The 20534-nt window shown below is 43.0% G+C and overlaps 1 protein-coding gene across 1 annotated transcript in view; it reads right to left on the reverse strand.

Moving 5' to 3' along the window:
- The window catches only part of arhgef39 (Rho guanine nucleotide exchange factor (GEF) 39), a 131018-nt gene that overhangs the window by 90058 nt on the left and 20426 nt on the right, over positions 1–20534 (reverse strand). Inside the window, exons 2-3 of the mRNA XM_073481211.1 lie at positions 18769–18940; positions 2843–2937 (exon numbers count right to left, since the gene is read on the reverse strand). Coding sequence (XP_073337312.1) covers positions 2843–2937; positions 18769–18918 — 245 coding nt within the window. The 5' untranslated portion in view covers positions 18919–18940. The remainder of the gene's footprint in view (positions 1–2842; positions 2938–18768; positions 18941–20534) is intronic.

Raw genomic sequence — 20534 nt, forward strand, 5'->3', positions numbered from 1 at the left:
GTCGTGGTGATTTTTTTCAATACAAGTTTCCAGAGACAGTAACCACAACAACACAATAGTGGAAGGCAACAGAGACATGTGAGTTCAAGTTTTTTGCTCTGAATCCTGTCACATAACCACCACCATTCCACTGCGGGAGCCACCTGGCTCTGCTGCCAGGGACAGACCCTGTTTTTCAGGCAGAAATGTGATGAAGAGTCGCTGGGACAGACAGGATGACAGAGGCTTTTCCACATATAACTGTGGTATTTTTTTCCTCAAAGACAAAAACACTACCAGTTACCACATTACTGTTGTTTGGTCCAGTAACGTTGCTTTGTGGGTTGAAGTGTGGGACATTTCTCTTTTATTTGATGAGTGAAGGATCTGTTTAGCTATCAGACTGTGAACACCATCAGATTGACACACCCCTGATCCGCACCTCCGGCTTTTCCATTCACACAGATGACGTCTCGCCTCTGCTGCGGCTCTGATACTACCTCCGGAGGTGCATCAGCGAAACTGTCCCCCTCTCCACATCTGTAACTTTCACACAGAGGACAATGCAGAGAATCGGAGCATGATTCCCACACTGAAAGCGCAGTGTGAATGGGGCTATAGAGAGTGCATGTGTGACAGTGAGTATATGGGTTTACAGTAATGTAACAAAGGTAAATGGACTTGCATTTCTATAGCGCTTTTCCAATCTACTGAAAAGGCTTCCAGTCTAAAGCGCTCTACAACACTTGTCACACTTGCCAACTGCTCGTCAGGAGCAATTTGGTGTTCAAAGATACTTCAACGTGCAGCTGGGGGAGCCGGGGATTTGAACCAGCCGCTATACCACCTGAGCCACAGCTGCCTTAATTCGAAGGTGAACGTAGCAGTGCATTGTGTGTACAGTTTGAGCTATTATCTGTGAATAAATCCTACAACCCCTCAAGACCCAAGCTAACTTCCCATCTCTTGCTCATCTCCTGGAGTTAGTGTTTTACAACTGATCAGGGCAGTGTCACTATGATACCCAATTGTCTGTATTGTTACCAAAGCATGTTTTTGTAGTTGTTAAAGTTCTCAAATGTTAAATGTTGCCTTTTGGCTAATTTGATTATATCCGGAACTGATCAAAGAATATGAAAACATGAATGAATCTGACCAGACACATACTTGGTGTTAGCATGCAGAGCACTTGCTAAAGCAGCAGCATTAGTGAGTCTGTTTAATGCATTAAGACTTATAGCCAATATAATATTTGATGTTTCATTTAGGACAGATGGATGAGAATGTAACCTACATATCAGTATATGAGAGCTAATTAAATATCAATTATTCTTGGCACACTGTCACTCAGATATTCAATGTATTCCATATGTCAGACTAAAAGAAAATGAAATGAAAATGGGAAAATCTATAATCAATCATTTTGCAGTGGTAAATCAGTTTATCACTTTTTAAAGGGATGTCTTGTCATTATATATCAACCACTGATAACCACAACCATAGTAAGGGGTTTATAATGAAGATGTATGGAAACTGCAGAACCATTTATCCAATACATCAGACTGTGTAATTCATATTTCAATCTTCATTGGAGCACCCTCAACAAGAAAGCCTGTCAGTCTGCAGAGGATTAGAGCCTGAGGGAACCCGCACAACTCATTACTTAGTCTGGAAATGGAATTCCAATCAAAAGGTATCCCAACTACTCACTTTAGTTTGTCAAGATGTACAGTCTCAGACTGAACTGATTATGTTTGTTGTGTGGTTAGATTGTAGACTGCAAATCGTAAGGGTTCGTCTACATTTAAAAGCTGATTGTCCACAATATTATTTGAAAATTGTGTCTGAACTAAATAATAAATTAAGTTTAAGAAAACCAAATGACAAAATAGGATGGTGTTAACTGGTGAGAAAAGATGTAATTTAGGGGCACTAAATCCTAATCTGGCACCAAAATCTGTGGCGCCGGCCCTGCTCTGACAGCGCTGTGAGAAGCCCAATAGGAGAGATGCTCCATGGGATTTTATGACTGAACTATAAGCAGGACGTACAATGTGTGGAAATCTGATGTTTTCACATCACAGATGACGAAGACAGGCATTAAAACACGAGTCTGAGGCTGCAGGTAACAAACACTGATGCAGGCTGATAAAGATGTTTAGTATGGCGCTGTACTGCAAAAAGACGAGTAGTTGACTCAGACTGAACAGCAAAACCTGATTCGACTGATAAAATTGTGAGTCCTACAGCCCTGTCACATCATTCTGATACACTTGTCTACGGACTTCTAATAAACTACATAGTGTTTACTATGGGTTCAACACGGATGGTAAAGCATCATCTGTTATCATCATGCAATGTGCCTAACAATACCTAACTGACTTTTTTTTCTCAAGAAGACAGAGCCCCATTTTCCAGTGCCTTTAGTATGCACTAATGTTGTTGTATTCATTTAAGAAACTGTTTTGGTTTTTTTTAAGTTTTGAAGGACCTTTGCAGCAAGATTAATGTGACGTCTAGACCTTAGATCGACCTGAGATCTTCAACAGCAGCCCAGGTAAGCAGTGAGAATTCATGAATTTTTCTGGTAACAAAAATGCTCTTCACTTATGCCATCACTTGGAGTAATTATACTTGATATGCATTCATGTGTCTAGCAGGGAAAATATTACATCTACAATACAACACAATATCATTGACTCCTGCTAATGGAGAAGATAGGGACTTGATTTGATAAACTAAGAGTTTATACAAACTGCTTTCTTGCGCAAGAGACAAACTACTAATCATCATCGAATTGCACTGTCTCTCATAGCCATCTTCAAAGCATAGCTATTCTTTAAATTATTAAGAGGATACTTACTGGTTTACTGAATGAATAGCTTTAATTGAACTGAAGATGCTTTCTCTAATGTCCTGCCTCAGGGTTCCTTTGGCCTTCAAGATCTCCACAAAGTACTGTGAGAAACAAGGGAGAAAGAGGGAGTTAAAATAACATTATTTTCTCAGCATTTATATTAATAGGCTACAACTGGGCTGTCTCTGATTGGATATGCCTTTGATGAATGGAATTTTTTTGAGAAGGAGCTGCTTTCACTGCTGACATCTCAACTACTCTCCCAACATGGAGAGCTAGTGTAATATCAGCAACAGACTGCACAAAACATCTATGACCCTTCATAAGAAGGGCTTGGTAATTTCTTGCCCTACAGCCCAGACTGACTGTTAACATTATATGCTAATGTATGTCTGCATGGCTCATATGAAGCACAATAATAGAGAGATGTTGCTGTACCACAACACTCACAATCAAGCAACAGCTGTGCTGGTCTCAAATCATTTGAAGTGAAAATGGGATTAGCAAATTGAATGTGCATTAGGCCTAAAAATGATTCCTAATTGGAGTGAACGGGTGGAGGGTGAGTAATTGTGTAGAAATGTGGCTGCAGTGGTGGGTGGAAAAGTCTGTTCTCTCCACAGGGTACCATGAATGCTACCTTTTATTCTATTAATATGTAGCCTACATGAAAACATGTGAAGTGTACTCTTACTGCAGTATTGTTTGAATGTTCAACTTTTTGCCTCTGAAAATGTTCAGCATGCAGATTTTGTCTTTATTCGCTGTATATTTTGATTGTGGAAACAATCTTAGACAAATTTCCTTTTAAAGGGTTGGTGCACTTGAGTTTCCCCAGGCAGTTTTGGTTTTATGTGTCCAGGGTTTGAGATGTCTGTCTCAGAGGTCTAATTTGTGGTCTTCACAGCATTGGAAAAATAACATTTTGAAATGTAAATGCAACAGCTTCTGCACCCTAGAGTTTCCAAGTAGTATTATAGTTGGTGTTGCTGTCACAAAGGAAATGTTCAGACTGCAGGCAAATCTAATTTTTTATGTCATTGTTGTGTGTTGCACTGCAAGTGATACAAAAGACACTTTGAAATCCGATATGAGTGGGCAGATGGTCCGGATTGAGGGTCACTCCTAGAAATCAGATTTTAATCCTCCTCCAACCACCTCCAAATGTGGTTTGGATGTAATTTGCAGAAATTGCATTTCAATTGGTTTTTGGGTGTCCATACTAGAGTTGTTCCAATTCTGCTACCAGTATTGGAAATGCCACCCATACTCCCAAAAATGCAGGTATCGGTATCGGCGAGTATGTGAGTCTGTGCACCAATCCAATACCACTTAATTTAGCTCTGTTAGCTCTGCTTAACGTTACACACAGAAAAATCAATTCTTCTTTGCTGCTCTAAAAGCCAACACAGGAAGTTGCGCTGTGCTGCCCCTGGCAACTACTGATTTTAGAGCGCTGAAGAAGAAGTTGATTTCATGTGAGTCAGACGGAGCTAGCAACATGTCAGCTATTTGGCAAAATTTTACTCTGGATAACCCAACCAGTAAAACTGCGACATGTTCAGTATGCATGGCTGTAATTTCGAGGGGTGGCACAAGTGTTGCCAATTTCAACACAAGCAACCTTATAAAGCATTTGAAGATGCATCACACAAAAGAGCTCAACGAAACTGCACTCCCCAAATGAGACAGTGAGGGAACACATTTCATGTAGGCTGAAAGACTTGCAGGCAATCAGCTTTACTACTGACTAGGGCTGCACCTAATGATTATTTTTTTTATTAATCTATCGATTATTTTTTCGATTAATCTATTAATCTTTTGTATTACTTGATTAATATAACAACACATTTTTCGATTAATCTATTAATCTTTTGTATTACTTGATTAATATAACAACAAATTTACCCAAAATAACATTTTAAAACCTGTCATTTATATTTCAATATTTTATTCAATCATCTTCAATCATCAACAAACAAATATAACAACGTATGCACTGCAGGGCATTATTCGATGAGGACGAACAATCACTAGTAGGACCAGCATGCTAATAGCATAACAACACAGCAGCTCTGTCTTTTGGCAAACTGATCAACGGGGGTTCTCAACATGTCACACTCACAGACCATGGAGTGACACTCCCACATTGCCACACCGCCAGATCCAATATGAATCCAGCCGCCCCTGGATGCTTCCTACTTCAAGTGCTCAAGCATGGCGGTAGTACTGTTTATGTCCTCTGCGATTCCGTCGCACCAGCCCTACTACTGACATTTTGACCTCTGGCGTGTGCCCCATGTCTTTGCTGAGTCTGCACACTGGGTGGACACAGTATCACCATGAACATTTGCCCTTCAAAGTGTGGTGCTGCAAGCAAACGGGTTCTATGAGTAAGATTTAAGGGAATTATTTATTTTTTTATTTTTTTATTCATATGCACAATGATAAGAAACACAAATTATATTTCATAATACAAAGGCAAATAATTGTGCAGGAGAGAAAAAGAAGCCCCATGGGCTTATATGAAATCCTCCCCCTCAATATAAAATCAGTAAAAAAAATTAACCAATGGAAAAAAAAAAAAAAAAAAAAAAGATAAAAGAGCAAAAAAGGGAAAAAGACAAAGAAAAGACACAATAAACAAACAAACAGAGAGAGGAAAATATCCATAAAATTACAAATTCATTTCAGTTATACTAGACATGAGTATTGTTTTGCCTGGATAGAAGATACCTCACCAGACTAGTCCTAAACATTTTGTAGGATGATATAAGCTTAAGAGACCTATCTAAAGAGTTCCAGAGTTGGGGGCCATGGAATTTAATAAAAGATTTATGACTGGAGGTACGACAAAGAGGTAAATGAAAGTTCTTCAGGCCTCTCACTGAATAAGAGTGAATATCTGATGATAACAAAAAAAAACTTATGAAAAGTGCCTGGAATGTCTTGTTTGTAATGAATGAATTTAAACATAAACAGACATGTTTGAAACATATTAATAGAAAAAATTGATAAAAGTTTAAATTTGCTAAATAATTCCTAGATTTATTTAAGTTGCTGTTGCACTACTGTTTTAAACTGTTCTATTTAAAAAGTGGCTGCACTGTAACATTTTTTAAAGTGACTACGAGGAACTTTTAAGTGTTTATGAAACAGACTGGTGATTCCTCTGATGACTATAAATGAGCAATAGCAAACGAGACCATACGCGAAAAGACTGCTATTTTTTTTTATAGTTATTATTAATGCCTGTGCTCGGGTCCGATCACATATAAAATCACATATCAATACTGTGGTAACTTGGACAATAACCAAGACCACATAAGGATGGTGTACCGAGTGGTAGCCTTTATATAAGGTATATTCAGAATAATACTGTAACATTACAGAGCTCAGGAACAGCACGTTCTTCTAACAAGAGACGCTGATTTGTACACATCTTAAAAGGAGGAAGTGCAAAACTATATATCTCCATGTAAGAGCTCCAACTAGTGGTATGAAAATGTATAGACTTGTCGTAGCATTACAACACTCCTCCCCCACTAAATTCTAAAATTCTCCTAATGCAAATAAACTGGAAATTTTTAACTAATGTGGTGTCATTTCTTTCATAACCTTAACTCATTGTACTTCTTCAAAAACAAATCATTACCCTTTGGCATACACACTTACAACCTAGCATATATGCACATTCCATGTAACACATAAACTGATGAATTAAACCTTCAGTCTGTCTGGAGGCTTATGAGCACGCTGTGACCTGCGCATCTCTGGTGCTGTAGCTGGCACAGCTGGTGTAGGTGTTTTGGGTGGTTCTGGTACAGGAGCCACAAGAGAGGTCTGTGTGTTCGTGATCAATTGTCCATCCTCTCCAGGGGGCACAGACACTTTCTCAAGTGACTTTTCTTCTGGTGATGCTCCCACAGTAGCCTGGCTCACCAAGAGAAAGTCTGGGGTGTTGATGATCTCTGGGCCTGTGTCATGACACAGGCGTACGTGGTCCTGATGTCTGTGGAACATCAGTCAGTTCGACAACATAGGAGAGGGGACCTATCTGCGTCAGGATAACCCCAGGCAGCCATTGCTGATTAGAGTTATTGCTGAAATTCTTCACATAGACATTGTCACCTGGTTTCAGCTGTCTCCCTCGTGCATGTTGATCGTGACCCTCCTTCTGCTTTTCTCAGCACAGCGGCCTTAGTGTCTGGACACAGCAGGTCCAACTTTGACTTAGGCCTACGCCCCATCAACATCTCTGCTGGAGTAAGTGCAGTAGTGGTCTGTGGCGTAAGGCGGTATTTAAACAGGAAACGTGAAAGTCTGGTACTGAGAGAGTCACCTTTCATCCTCTTCAGACCCTCCTTCACCATCTGGACAGCTCGCTCCGCCAATCCATTTGAGGCTGGGTGGAAAGGAGCTGTATGAATGTGACGGATGCCATTCTGTTCCATGAATTCACCAAACAGCTCGCTAGTGAACGTCGGACCATTATCCGTGACCACTGTGTCAGGCAACCCGTGGATTGCGAACACTTGTCTGAGCTTGTCTATGGTTGAGGGGGCTGTTATGTTGCTCATGATGTGAGCATCTTATCCACTTGGAGTGCACATCTACCAATATGAGAAACATCTGCCCCATGAACAGGCCAGCAAAGTCCAGATGTAGCCTTGACAAGGGGTGGTCTGGCCACTCCCATGGATGCAAAGAGGCTGGTAGCGATGTGTTGATTTGACTGACATTGTGTGCATGCCTTTACCTTGTTCTCCAGGTCTAAATCCATTCTTGGCCACCAGACGTAGGACCTTGCCAGGCTCTTCATTCGTGACACTCATGGATGAGTCTCATATAGTTCTTCCATGATCTGTGAGCGACCTGGGGGAGGTACAACTACCCTGGAACCCCAGAATATGCAGCCATCCTGCAGGCTTCTGTCTTGCGTTTGACATATGGTTTCAGTTCCTCACTGACAACAACACCGGGCCAGCCGTGTAGCAGGTAAGTCTTTACTTTGGACAGTACTGGGTCTCTCTCTGTCCACTGCTTGACCTGGGCTGCCTTTACAGGTGTCAGATGTCAAGACAGTCTTTCAAGTTTTTTATTGTCAATTTCTCCACATGTACCAGACATACAGAGGAATCGAAAAGACGTTTCTCACTATCCCATGGTGAGAGAAATAAAGTGCACAAGCACAACAGATGAAGACAGACATTTCCTAACACTAAAGTAGCAATAGTAACAAAAACAAAAACGACAGATAAAGACATTTACTAACATAAAATAGACAATAAAATATAAAAAAATTACTACGTTTCTGTATGTACAGTATGTCCAGTTTCTGTATGATATGTAGTGCAAAAGAAGGCAGTCAGTAATAGCAGCAAAAAGTCTCTGTGTGATGTATTTGTAATAGTGCAAAAGACAGTCAGTCTGAAGGTCAGGGTTCAGAGTCCAGAGTTTTTTGGTGGGGGGGGGGGGGGAGAGAGGGGAGAGAGTTCAGCTTCCTGACAGCCTGGTGGATGAAGCTGTTTGTGAGTCTGGTGGCGCGGGCACGGAGGCTCCGATATCTTCTCCCAGAGGGCAGGAGGCTGAACAGACTGTGTGCGGGGTGGCTGGCATCGCTCACAATCATGGTCGCTTTGCGGGTGAGGCGGGTGGTGTATGTGTCTTGCAGGGAGGGGAGTGAGGCACCAATGATCGTTCCAGCCATGTTCACTATGCGCTGCAGGGCTTTCTTGTTGTAGTCAGTGCAGCTCCCGCCCCACACAGTGATACAGCTTGACAGGATACTCTCAATGGTGCCCAGGTAGAATGTGCACATGATGGGTGGAGGAGCTCTCGCTCGCTTGAGTTTGCGGAGGAAGTAGATGTGCCACTGTGCTTTCTTCGCCAGTGATGCAGTGTTGGTGGTCCAGGAGAGGTCCTCACTGATGTGCACCCCCAGGAATTTGGTGCTGCTCACTCTCTCCACAGCAGCACCATTGATGGTCAGTGGTGGGTGTTGGGTGTGGCCTCTCCGGTAGTCAACAACAATCTCCTTGGTCTTGCTGACATTCAGCAGGAGGTTGTTGTCTCTGCACCACGTGGTCAGAAGGTTGACCTCCTTCCTGTAGTGGGACTCATCATCCTTGGTGATGAGACCCACCAGAGTTGTGTCATCCGCAAACTTCACCATGTGATTTGTGCTGTAGGTTGGTGTGTAGCCGTGAGCCAGCAGGGTGAAGAGCAGGGGACTGAGCACACAACCTTGGGGGGCCCCTGTGCTGAGTGTGATGCTGCTCGAGGTGTTGCTGCCGACTCGTACTGCTTGTGGCCTCTCACTGAGGAAGTCCAGCAGCCAGTTGCAGAGGGAGGTGTTGAGCCCCAGCTGGTCAAGTTTGCAGATGAGTTGCTGTGGGATTATGGTGTTAAATGCTGAACTGAAGTCAATGAACAGCATTCTCACATATGAGTCTTTTGTGTCCAGGTGGGTGAGGGCTAGGTGGAGAGCAGAGCAGATTGCATCCTCTGTGGACCGTTTGGCTCGGTATGCAAACTGGAAGGGGTCCAGGGTGGGGGGGAGGATGGATTTGATGTGTGACATGACTAGCTGTTCAAAGCACTTCATAATGATGGGGGTCAGTGCCACAGGGCGATAGTCATTGAAGCAGGATGGAGCAGGTTTCTTTGGCACAAGTATGATGATGGTGGTCTTGAAGCATGACGGAACAACAGCCTGTCTCAGTGAAGTGTTAAAGACATCTGTGAAGACATCCTTGAGTGCCTCTGCGCAGTCCTTCAGCACACGACCAGGGATGTTGTCTGGACCTGTTGCCTTGCGGGTGTTGATGGTGGAGAGTGTCCTCTTCACGCTGGCAGCAGACAGGGAAAGAGCCTGATCGTGGGGGGGTGAAGTCTTCTGTGGACGCGTGTTGTTTTGTGCTTCAAACCGTGCAAAGAAGCTGTTGAGGTTGTTGAGCAGAGAGATGTTGCTGTCGCAGATCTGTGGCGAGTAGTCTGTGATGGTCTGAATGCCCTGACACAGGCTCCGTGTGTCTCTGCTGTCTTTAAAATGGCAGGTTATCTTACGTGTGTATTCCTGTTTTGCTTCCCTGATGCCGCGGGACAGGTTGGCTCTCGCTGTTCTCAGGCCAGTTTCATCCCCGGCTCTGAAGGCGTTGATTCTGGCCCTCAGCAGCCGATGGACATCCCCTGTCAGCCATGGCTTCTGGTTAGCCCGAGTGATGATGGTTTTTGTGTGGGTCACATCATCGATGCACTAACTGATGTAAGAAGTAACAGTGTCTGTGTACTCCTCAATGTCTGTGTGGTTGTTGTATGTGGCTGCCTGCTTAAACATTGCCCAGTCTGTTGTGTCAAAGCGGTCTTGAAGAGCAGAGGAGGCCCCCTCTGGCCACACCCGTACCTGCTTCCGAGCCGGTCTGGTGACTTCCACTCTCGGTCTGTATGCTGGCTTTAGCATAACAGTGATGTGATCAGAGAGTCCGATGTGGGGGAGGGGTGAGGCCTTGTATGCTCCTTTGTGAGTAGTGTAAACCAGGTCCAAAATGTTATCCCCTCTTGTTGGGAAATGAACATGTTAGTGAAATTTCGGAAGGACAGTCTTAAGATCAGCATGATTAAAATCTCCAGCGAGGATGGTGAATCCATCTGGGTGGGCTGTCTGTTGTTCACTGATGGCCTGATACAGTTTACAAAGTGTCTCTGGAGGCACATATGTTGAGACAGGCGTCTCCGGCAATGGCAGGCAACTCAACGCATCAGCGTTTGCGTTGTCTTTTCCCCCTATGTACTCTATGGTGTACTGGTAGGCTGACAAGATGAGTGCCCAACATTGGATTCTGGCTGACGCTAGCAGCGGAATGCAGCATGTTTCACTGAACAGACTCATCAGTGGTTTATGGTCGGTGTGGATTTTGAAAACACGGCCATGTAAGTACTGATGAAAGCGCTTTACTGCAAAAACAATGGCTAGACCTTCTTTGTCTAACTGTGAGTAACCTTTCTCTGCAGCCGTCAGCGTCCGCGAGGCAAATCCAATAGGTTTCTCTGAGCCGTCTTCCATAACATGCGAGAGGACTGCCCCCACACCATAGGGCGAAGCGTCACATGAGAGAACAATCTCTTTATCTGGATCGTAGTGAACTAGCAGTTTTGCTGAATGAAGAAGTTCTTTCACATCCTTAAATGCTTTCTCCTGCTGTGTACCCCACTGCCACTTTGTGTCATTGTGCAGCAGCTTGTACAGTGGTGCTAACACCTTTGAGAGGTCCTGCAGGAACTTCCCATAATAATTCACCATACCCAGAAATGAGCGGAGTTCAGTGACGTTCTTAGGGCTTGGGGCTTCCTTGATAGCCCTCATTTTGTCCCCCACTGGGCGGAGACCCTCTGCAGTGATTTTATTCAAGATTCAAGATTCAAGATTCAAGATCTCTTTATTGTCATTCAGCACAGAACCAAAAAAAAATTACGTGCATGGCTTTTTTAAAAAACACTGTAGAAAAACTCTGTTAAAACACAGATGTAACAAATGTATAACAAAATGTTTAAATATATAAATATACTATATAAACAGAATGAATAAATAGTACTGGTAGGGTTATTGCAGATATAAAAACGAAAAGAAGTGAATTGAGCAGACATAAATTACAGATAATAAATAGATATTGCACAGGATAATTATTATTGCACAGATAATGGATATATTGCACCGGATATGTATTATTGCACATGTTGAGGTTAGTGTGGGTGTTTGTTAAGCAGTCTGATAACAGCAGGGTATAAACTGTTCCTGAACCTGGACCGTGCTGCTACGCAGGCTGCGGTATCTCTTTCCTGATGGCAGGAGGGAGAACAGTCTGTGACAGGGGTGGGTCGTGTCTTTTAGGATGCTGGTGGCTTTAGCCAGTAGGCGCTTCTGGGCCAGATCCTCTATGGGCTGCAACGCAGCCCCAATAGTCCTCTCTGCTGACCTCACCATTCTCCTCAGGGCTTTTCTGTCCGAGGTGTTAGAGTTTTCAAACCACAGAGAGATGCTGCTGGTCAGCACACTCTCTATGGTGCCCCTGTAGAAAGTGGTGAGGATGGAAGGACTGAAGTGGGCCTTCTTCAGCCGCCGCAGGAAGTGTAGGCATTGGTGAGCCTTTTTCCACCAGAGAGGAAGTGTGCAGGGACTAGGACAGGTTATCAGAGATGTGCACCCCCAGGAACTTAGTGTTCTGAACCGTCTCCACGGCAGTTCCATTGATGAAGATTGGGGTGTGCACGGGCTGTTTTTTCCTGAAGTCGATCACCATCTCCTTGGTTTTTTCGACATTCAGGACCAGGTTGTTTTTCCCGCACCAGTCAGCAAAATGTTTCACCTCCTCTCTGTAGGTGTTCTCCTGGTTGTTTTGGATCAGGCCCACCACTGTTGTGTCGTCCGCGTACTTGATGATGTGGTTTGTACTGGACTTTGCACAGCAGTCGTGGGTCATCAGGGTGAACAGAATGGGGCTCAGGACACATCCCTGTGGCGATCCGGTGTTCAGTGAGATGGTGGATGAGGTGTTGTTGCCTACCCGCACAAACTGAGGCCTCTCTGAGAGAAAGTCTAAAATCCAGTTGCACAGTGGGGTGTTCAGTCCAAGTGGGCCAAGTTTATTGACCAGATGCTGGGGGATTATGGTGTTGAATGCCGAGCTGAAATCAACAAACAACATTCGCACATGAGAGTTATTTTTCTCCAGGTGTTGGAGACTCAGGTGAAGTGCAGTGGATATAGCATCCTTAGTGGAACGGTTTGGGCGGTAGGCGAACTGGAGTGGGTCAAGATATGTCCCAGATAGGTCACATTTGGTGCCATGAACACACACTTTTCACGCTTCAGATGCAGCCCTGCATCTGAGAGTCTCTTAAGCACCTGCTCTAAGTTTTCAATGTGCCTAGCCTTAGTAGCCCCTGTAATTAAAATGTCATCTAAATAAAGGACTACCTGTGGAATCCCTTACAATAGAGTGTCCATTGTCCTTTGGAAAATGGCGGGACTGGATGCCACTCCAAACACTAGGCGATTGTACTTGAATAATCCTTTGTGTGTATTTATCATGACAAATTCTTTTGATTTCTCCTCTAGAAGAAGCTGCTGGTAAGCATGGCTCATATCATGCTTCGTGAACAGCTTACCTCCAGCCAGCGTTGCGAACAGGTCATCCACCCGTGGCAACGGGTACTCCTCCAGCTTTGAGACCTGATTCACGGTAACTTTATAGTCACCACATATCCTTGCAGTTCCATCGGGCTTCAAAACAGGAACGATGGGTGCTGCCCACCTTGAAAACTGGACAGGGTCAATGATGCCCAGCGCCTGTAAGCGTTCCAGCTCTTCCTCCACTTTGCTTTCATTGCATACGGCACCACTCTGGGCTTGAAGAAACATGGTGCTGCATCAGGATGAACTTGGAGCTTCACAGTCACTGCCTTAAGTGTGCCCAGTTCGTCTCAGAATGTCGTCTGTTGTGTGTGCATACTTGATCTCATGCCAATTTAGCTTAATTTTTCGAAGCCAGTCACGGCTCAAAAGACTAGGCCCACTACCTTTGGCTATTACAAGTCTGCCTTCAGCCCTCTGTCTTCCTGCTGAAATATTCACATGTAACACCCCCAAATGAGGTATGGCCTGACCTGTGTATGTCCTTAGTTTGAGTGTCGAAGGCTTAATAGGAGGTGGCTTGTGTCCCCATGTCCTCCTGTAGGTCTCCTCACTGATGACCGATGCTGTAGCCCCAGAATCAACCTTTCCTCATACTCCAGTCCTCGTCCCCTTCCACAAATTCACCGATAGTCCCAAACATAGCCATTTGAATGTGAGGCTCTCCTCCTTGTCCTTGCCGCTCCCGTACAGCCACTGGCGCTCTGCTTCTCTCTTCTATGCGCTCCTCTTCACTACTTCCACTCCTGAAGATAGCCGCCTATTGTCGGCTAGCTAGCACACTGTGTTTTTAGCTAACGCTAAAAACAAAAACGTTGTGGAAAAACACTTCCGGTTCACCTCATCGCCAAAAATATGTGGTAACTTGGACAATAACCAGGACCACAAAGGATGGTGTACCGAGTGGTAGCCTTTATATAAGATATATTCAGAATAATACTGTAACATTACAGAGCTCAAGAACAGCACGTTCTTCTAACAGGAGATGCTGATTTGTACACATCTTAAAAGGAGGAAGTGCAAAACTATATATCTCCATGTAAGAGCTCCAACTAGTGGTATGAAAATGTATAGACTTGTCGTAGCATTACAACAAATACATTACCTTATCGTGATCCAGCTGGTGGTCTCTCTGTTACTCGCTTCCAAAACAAATGCACGCACCACCAGCACGCACTAGCAAAGACCTTTACAACAGCAGGTGCTGGTGTCATACTGCTTTTGTCAAAAGGGGCCGCTAGAATCAACAAAAACTGAAAGTTCCTCGTGGTCAATTTAAAAGAATTGATGTCTATTCCTAGATTTCTTTATTTGTACTTTTTCAGTTATGACTGACTGTCAAAATAGATAATAAAATAATGTTGAATGGCAATCATTCTCTGTAAGGTTTTACCTGAGCCAGGCCATACAACAATGATAGCAATCATATCACATCCATACAGGATACAGCTGTCAGAAGAAGTTTTTTTTTTTTTTTTTTTTTTTTTTAAACACGCATTGGTAACAGATCAGAACTCAGTATCGGCCGACACCCAAAGCCCAGATATTGGAATCTGTATTGGGAAGGAAAAAATGTTATCGGAACATCTCTAGTCCAGACTTCCCAAAATCAATCTAGATCTAATCAGGATATACCAAAAAACAGATTTAGGTTGGCAGTCTGAACGTAGCCACAGACAACTGGACCATTTTCCTTTGTCCTCAGAATAGCAAATACCAACAACACAGGACATAACCTGAGTTTATTCATCCATTAAGTAACAATAACTGAGACGTAAAAGCAGGCAGAAATGGTCCCAGGCTGCCAGATTAACTACTGGTTGGTTTGAACTATTAAGTAGTTGTAAAGCAGTTAAAAAGGCTTTTGAAGCAGTCACATTAAAAAAAGATTATTTTTTTCATGTGAAAGAGGGTTATATTTAAAGTTTGTATGATTTGTATGATCAAATTTGTGCTCCTTGAATGACAGAGTAATGTAGGGATAAATTACTATAGTAATTCATTCAATTAAGATCACTTTGTTTCCCTGGTACAAAATAGTCCAGGCAATCTAGCTCATTTTGGACCCAAAAATAGAACTAACTGTAATAGAATTTTTTTCATCATACAACATTTCAATGAGGTGTCCAGAATAACATACTAAAAGTCCTAAGAAATCCTAGTTGGGGAAATATGTTTAATTCTCATCAATCCAAGATGTGTGCCAATAAGGCCACCCCTGTACAGTACAACCCAATGGGGCTATTTTTTTCCTTTACTCCTATCACAATGAAACTTTACACAATGAAAGTATCCATGAAAAGTAAAAGTTTTTGTATTACAAGTTTCTTTGAAAATGAATGTGAATATGCAAATGAGCAATACACTAATGGAATATGCCCAATTTGCAGAGAACATCAGAAGAAAGTCAGAATACATCACAGTCGTTAGTAACGTGGTGAGATTACATTTTGTGCTGGTAAATTTACAAATTGTTGGTTAGTAGATTGTTGGTAAGATTACAAGATGGCAGAGGTCATTATTTCTAACTAAAGGCCCCCATATACTTGGGCATAATTGACTCCACGGACGTCCGCGCGTACTCAAGGCGGACTCAATGCGGACCCAATGCGGACGTCCACCGGACCCGTCCGCGCAAAGCTCAATTTTTACGACTGCGCGGACTCCGCATACGCGTACTCGGTGTCACACAGTAGACTGCTCGGCAGGAAATCTTCACATCGACCTGTTTTAAATGTGACACCGTACGCTCGACTATGAAACCTCAAACGTCCGCGGACAGTTCGCGGAGTCCGCGCAGCTCACAGTAGCGCACAGTACGCCCTGCTCTGTGGGGGCCTTAAACGATTCACTCTCACACAGAAGACAGACAAAAAACCAGACAGACACACTTTCCAGACATTCCAGCTCATAAAGTAATTTTGCCCAAAACCAAAATTACTTCACATTTTGAAGTCACTTGCCTATTGAAACAAACTAACGTTAGGTTGCTAGCACCATAAATTCTATTCATCTTCTTGCCAGACAAACACTGTTTTATGTTTATTTCTCCAGAAGCCCAACACTTGTAGTTAGCAAGTATTTCAGACCAGGTGGGCCACACTTCAGGCTTCCACCGTTGTTTGTAAAGTGGCTTTGCAGTGTGTATGAGAAGTAGCTAGCACCAGCAATATCTATTCATATTGTTGGGAGGAAACCACTCAAATCTCTCCAGAAACTCAATCGGAACATTTTAAGTTACCAACTCCTTTCTAAAGACATTTTAGACACATTTTGCTTAAGGCCAAAACTACTTTTCATCTTGAAGTAGCATTATCGCCTAGCCTACTGAAATGAACTAACATTAGCTTGCTAGCACTAGCAAATTCTATAGGCCTAATTTCATTGCTAGACATGACTTTTTGGTTTATGCAGTGTTTAATGTATGTAAACAGGGAGAAATGGAGAGGTGTAAAATATGTAATGAGTCACTGATGAAAACACACTGGTTGTTCTACGAGCAAAAGGCAGCAATGGTGTGAACTGTGCAAGTGATCAACGTGGAAGTAGCTTAGTGACAATTCCTGGAGACAGAGTGCACATCGAATGCCGCCGCAGCTATTGTAAAGCAGAAAATATTGAACGTGATAATGTAATACCATCTTTGCAACAACCACAAATCAGACATAATCTGCATTCAGAACAGAACTTCAATTTTCAAGAGCATTGCTTGTTCTGTGGACAACCAACTAAAACAGATAAGAAACATAAGCAGAGAGAGAAATTTGATATCTATTCAGTAAGAACAGGAGACTTCCAGGAAAGGATTGTTCAGGTTTGCAACTTAAGGAATGATGAATGGTCTGATACAGTTTTTGGGAGAATATCATCTGTCCACGACCTTCATGCAGCCGATGCAATGTACCACAACATATGCAACTCTAACTAAGAGATGTACATGCAAGAAATATGGACTCCCTTGCACTGCCATATGCGGAGAATGTCGTGGTACTAGCTGTACAAACTCCCAGTTGCCTGATTTATCAGATGGCTATAAGCGGGACTAAGAACCAAAGAAGAATCCAGCAACCGAAACATACCATAATACTAAACTGAGATATAATAGTAAATAATAAACAGACGGGGGAGGATAGACATGAACAGAAAGCATGGGCAAGTACTAAAATGAACTACAAACAAACCAATGATAAACATAAATGATAATTAACACACTAAACACATAAGGCCAGACAAGGACTTGCAGGGGCTAACACTAGGAGAGATATGGGCAAAATGCAGGGGAACAAGAACAGGGAAGTGCTCTAGAGTAGGACAAAGAAACGCATAGCACACAAAATAAGCCCACAAAGACAAAGGGAACATGAGGGCTTACATACAGAAGGACAACAATTAAGGAGCATCTAGGAGCAGAGAGGGAACAGGGAGGTGCAGGGGTACCAGAGGGCAAGGATCTGGGGAGGGGAAATAAGCCTGGGGCAAGGGGGCGGAGCACCAGGGGGTGCCAGAACCAAGAGGTACAGAGAAGGAGCAGAGGATCCTAAAAAAAAAAAAAACTTTAAAAACTTAAAAAAAAAAAAATCTGAAAAAAACAAAACCCTAAAAAAACACCCTCCCCTGTTGTTGCTACCTTGTCGTGGTGGGGAAGCTTGTGTGCTTCCATGACCCTGAGGGCCATACTGGTAGGTTCAACCAAGCCAGGCAGGTTTCAGGTTAGAGGCCAGTCCAAAAGCAACACTGCCATCAGCCATTGGCAGTAGGATGGTTGGGTGAAGATTTGACGGAAATATGCATCCGTCATGTATGAATGGTGTTTTTGACATAATTCCATAAAACAACAATATTTTAATGAAATTGTTCATGAAAATCTGATCAGTGTGTTTGATATCACACACCAAAAACATTTTAATTACAATACATTTTGTGGAAAGACAGTTTTCGTGTTATGAAATTTGGGCATATTCAATTAGTGTTGAGCTAATTTGCTTATTAAAATTCATTTTCAAAGAAGCTTGTAATACAAAAAAGTTACCTTTCATGTATACTCTCATTGTGTAAAGTTTCATTGTGGTTGGAGTAAAGGAAAAAATGAAACCTATTTGGGTGTATTTTGGGCATATTTGATTAGTGTATAGCTCATTTGCATATTTAAATTCATTTTCAAAGAAACTTGTATTACAAAAACTTTTACTTTTCATGGATACTTTCATTGTGATAGGAGTAAAGGAAAAAAACAGCCCCATTGGGGTGTACTGTTGTCCGGCCTTATTGGCACACATCTTGGATTGATGAGAATTAAACATATTTCCCCAATTAGGATTTCTTAGGACTTTTAGTATCTTGTTCTGGACACCTCATAGAAATGATGTATGATGAAAAAAATTCTATTACAATTAGCCTGTCATAAAACGCTATTTTGCCTGGACTAAAAGGGGGAATAAATTATAACAAAAACAAAACAAACAACAAAAACATTGGTATCAGCTAACAGCAAAAATAGTTATCATAAACTTTGGTATCAGTGTGGGCCCAGAATTTCCCAATCGGTGCATCCTGAACTGCAAAACATTTGGAGTGGACCGATTATTGGCCTGGCCAAATGTCGGATCCATTATTCAGCATTTTTCAGATACCAGAACAAAAATAGACCTTGGATTTCTGGCACTTATAGCTTTGAGGCCATTAGTTTAAACAGTGTCATCTCTGAGTCTCCAGTAGGTTAAACCAGTGCTACAGTACGTACAGTGGTGACCAGCTCCAGCTGTTGGCAGTAGCGTTGTTCTGTCTGCACCAACTCTCTGGCTGCGCGGCTGCGTTTTCTCTCCCAGCGTTCCCTCTGCTCCTGGATACTGGTGCATCCGAGCGGACCAGACGGACCAGGGTAGAAACTCATGGTCACAGTGGTAAGGGGAGCACTGGAGAGACACACATGCAATCAGACCAGGCCAGGTTTACAGTTTACAGTTTACTTGCTGTTAGTTTGAATCTATATGAATACGATTAACACCAGTAAGGGCATGTGATGATTAAACACAGACCCTTAACCTAATGAAAGCAGCAATATGAAAGACAAATCACTGACAGAGTGACAACAGCATGTGACGATTGAGGGCATTTGTCATAAAAGGTGCAGCTTTCCTCTAAAAACTATATGAAGACGATTAAGAGGATTCCCCCATGAGACTCTGGCACAGAAAGGCTTTTCCAGACAAGTAACACAACCAGTCAGAGAAATTTAAAGTTTTAAGTTGTCAAGCATATCAGTAGCCTCTATCTTATTAACCCTAACCCCTAACCCTAACCCTTTATTGCCACTTAATTCAAAGTTATGTATTATCAAATTAATATTACACAAAGAAGTAATTTGGACACATCTTTGTCAGAAATACTAGCTAATAAAGCTGACAAACCTGATGAAACTGAAGTAGCTACCACTACTTCACAATAAAAGCTTTCCACTGGCTTGCCAGTGGAAAGCTTTCAATTTGGAGCAGCATCAGCAGGAAGTACACCATTTGCATTAACCTAAACATATGCAACTAGTGACAATTTGAAAGTTCAAATTTTTCATGGTTGCATTCAGTCCCGGCGGCATGGGCGGGCATTGGCGGGCTGTGCCCGCCCACAGAGTCAGCTGTGCCCGCCCTGGGCTGGAAGCTGTTTATTTTATTTGGGTTTTGTTTTTTACCTCAGAGTGTCCAACGCTCTATTATTCCTATCTCGGTTTGTCGATCATACAATTCAACCAATCCAACCAACGAACGAAGGCAACGTGCTGGCCAATTACAGGTGGTGGGGGGGCGGGTCACTGAGTCATACTCATGACAGGGAAACGCTGTTAGTACTTGACGTTCATGGTCGCAGTTGCTCATGGAGTCGCTAGTTAGCTGTGGCTGTTCGGTATGGATATCCGTAATTTTTTCCAAAAAAATACGCGGACAAGAAGTGACGACGCAAACGGGAGCAAGCAGGAAGCAGCGCCATTCACTTCTACTGGAAACGTAGCACTGAAGTCAACAGTAACACTGGAGTAAACATTCATGCTAGGAGAGGTAGCTACAGCAGCTAGGGAGCACAAGGAGCAGCACCGAGCAGTGTAACTCATCTGCATGGCAGAAACGTGAGTGACGACGTCGACAACAACAACAACAACACAGAGGTTCACAGTAACATTACAGCTGCGAGGAACAGCAACAGGCCATTGCAGCCTACTGACCTTGGCACGGAAGAGCCCCAAAGACCACTTATGCAGAGCTTTCCTTCGCGCCTTTTCTCAGGGAAAAAAAGGTCATTCTGCAGTTCCTGGTTTGGAAGCTTTCCCTGGCTGGAGTACTCAGTTCAAGCAGATGCTGCATACTGCTACCCATGCAGAATGTTTCAGGGACCCAGACACAGTGATCAAACTTTCAGTGTAACTGGTTTCCACGACTGGAAGCATGCAATGGAAAACGGAAAGGGACTAAACAGGCATGCTGCATCCAAAGAGCACCTGACTTGTGAGGCCATGTG

This window comes from Pagrus major, chromosome 14 (genome assembly GCF_040436345.1).
Source record: "Pagrus major chromosome 14, Pma_NU_1.0".
In the NCBI taxonomy this organism is placed as follows: domain Eukaryota; kingdom Metazoa; phylum Chordata; class Actinopteri; order Spariformes; family Sparidae; genus Pagrus; species Pagrus major.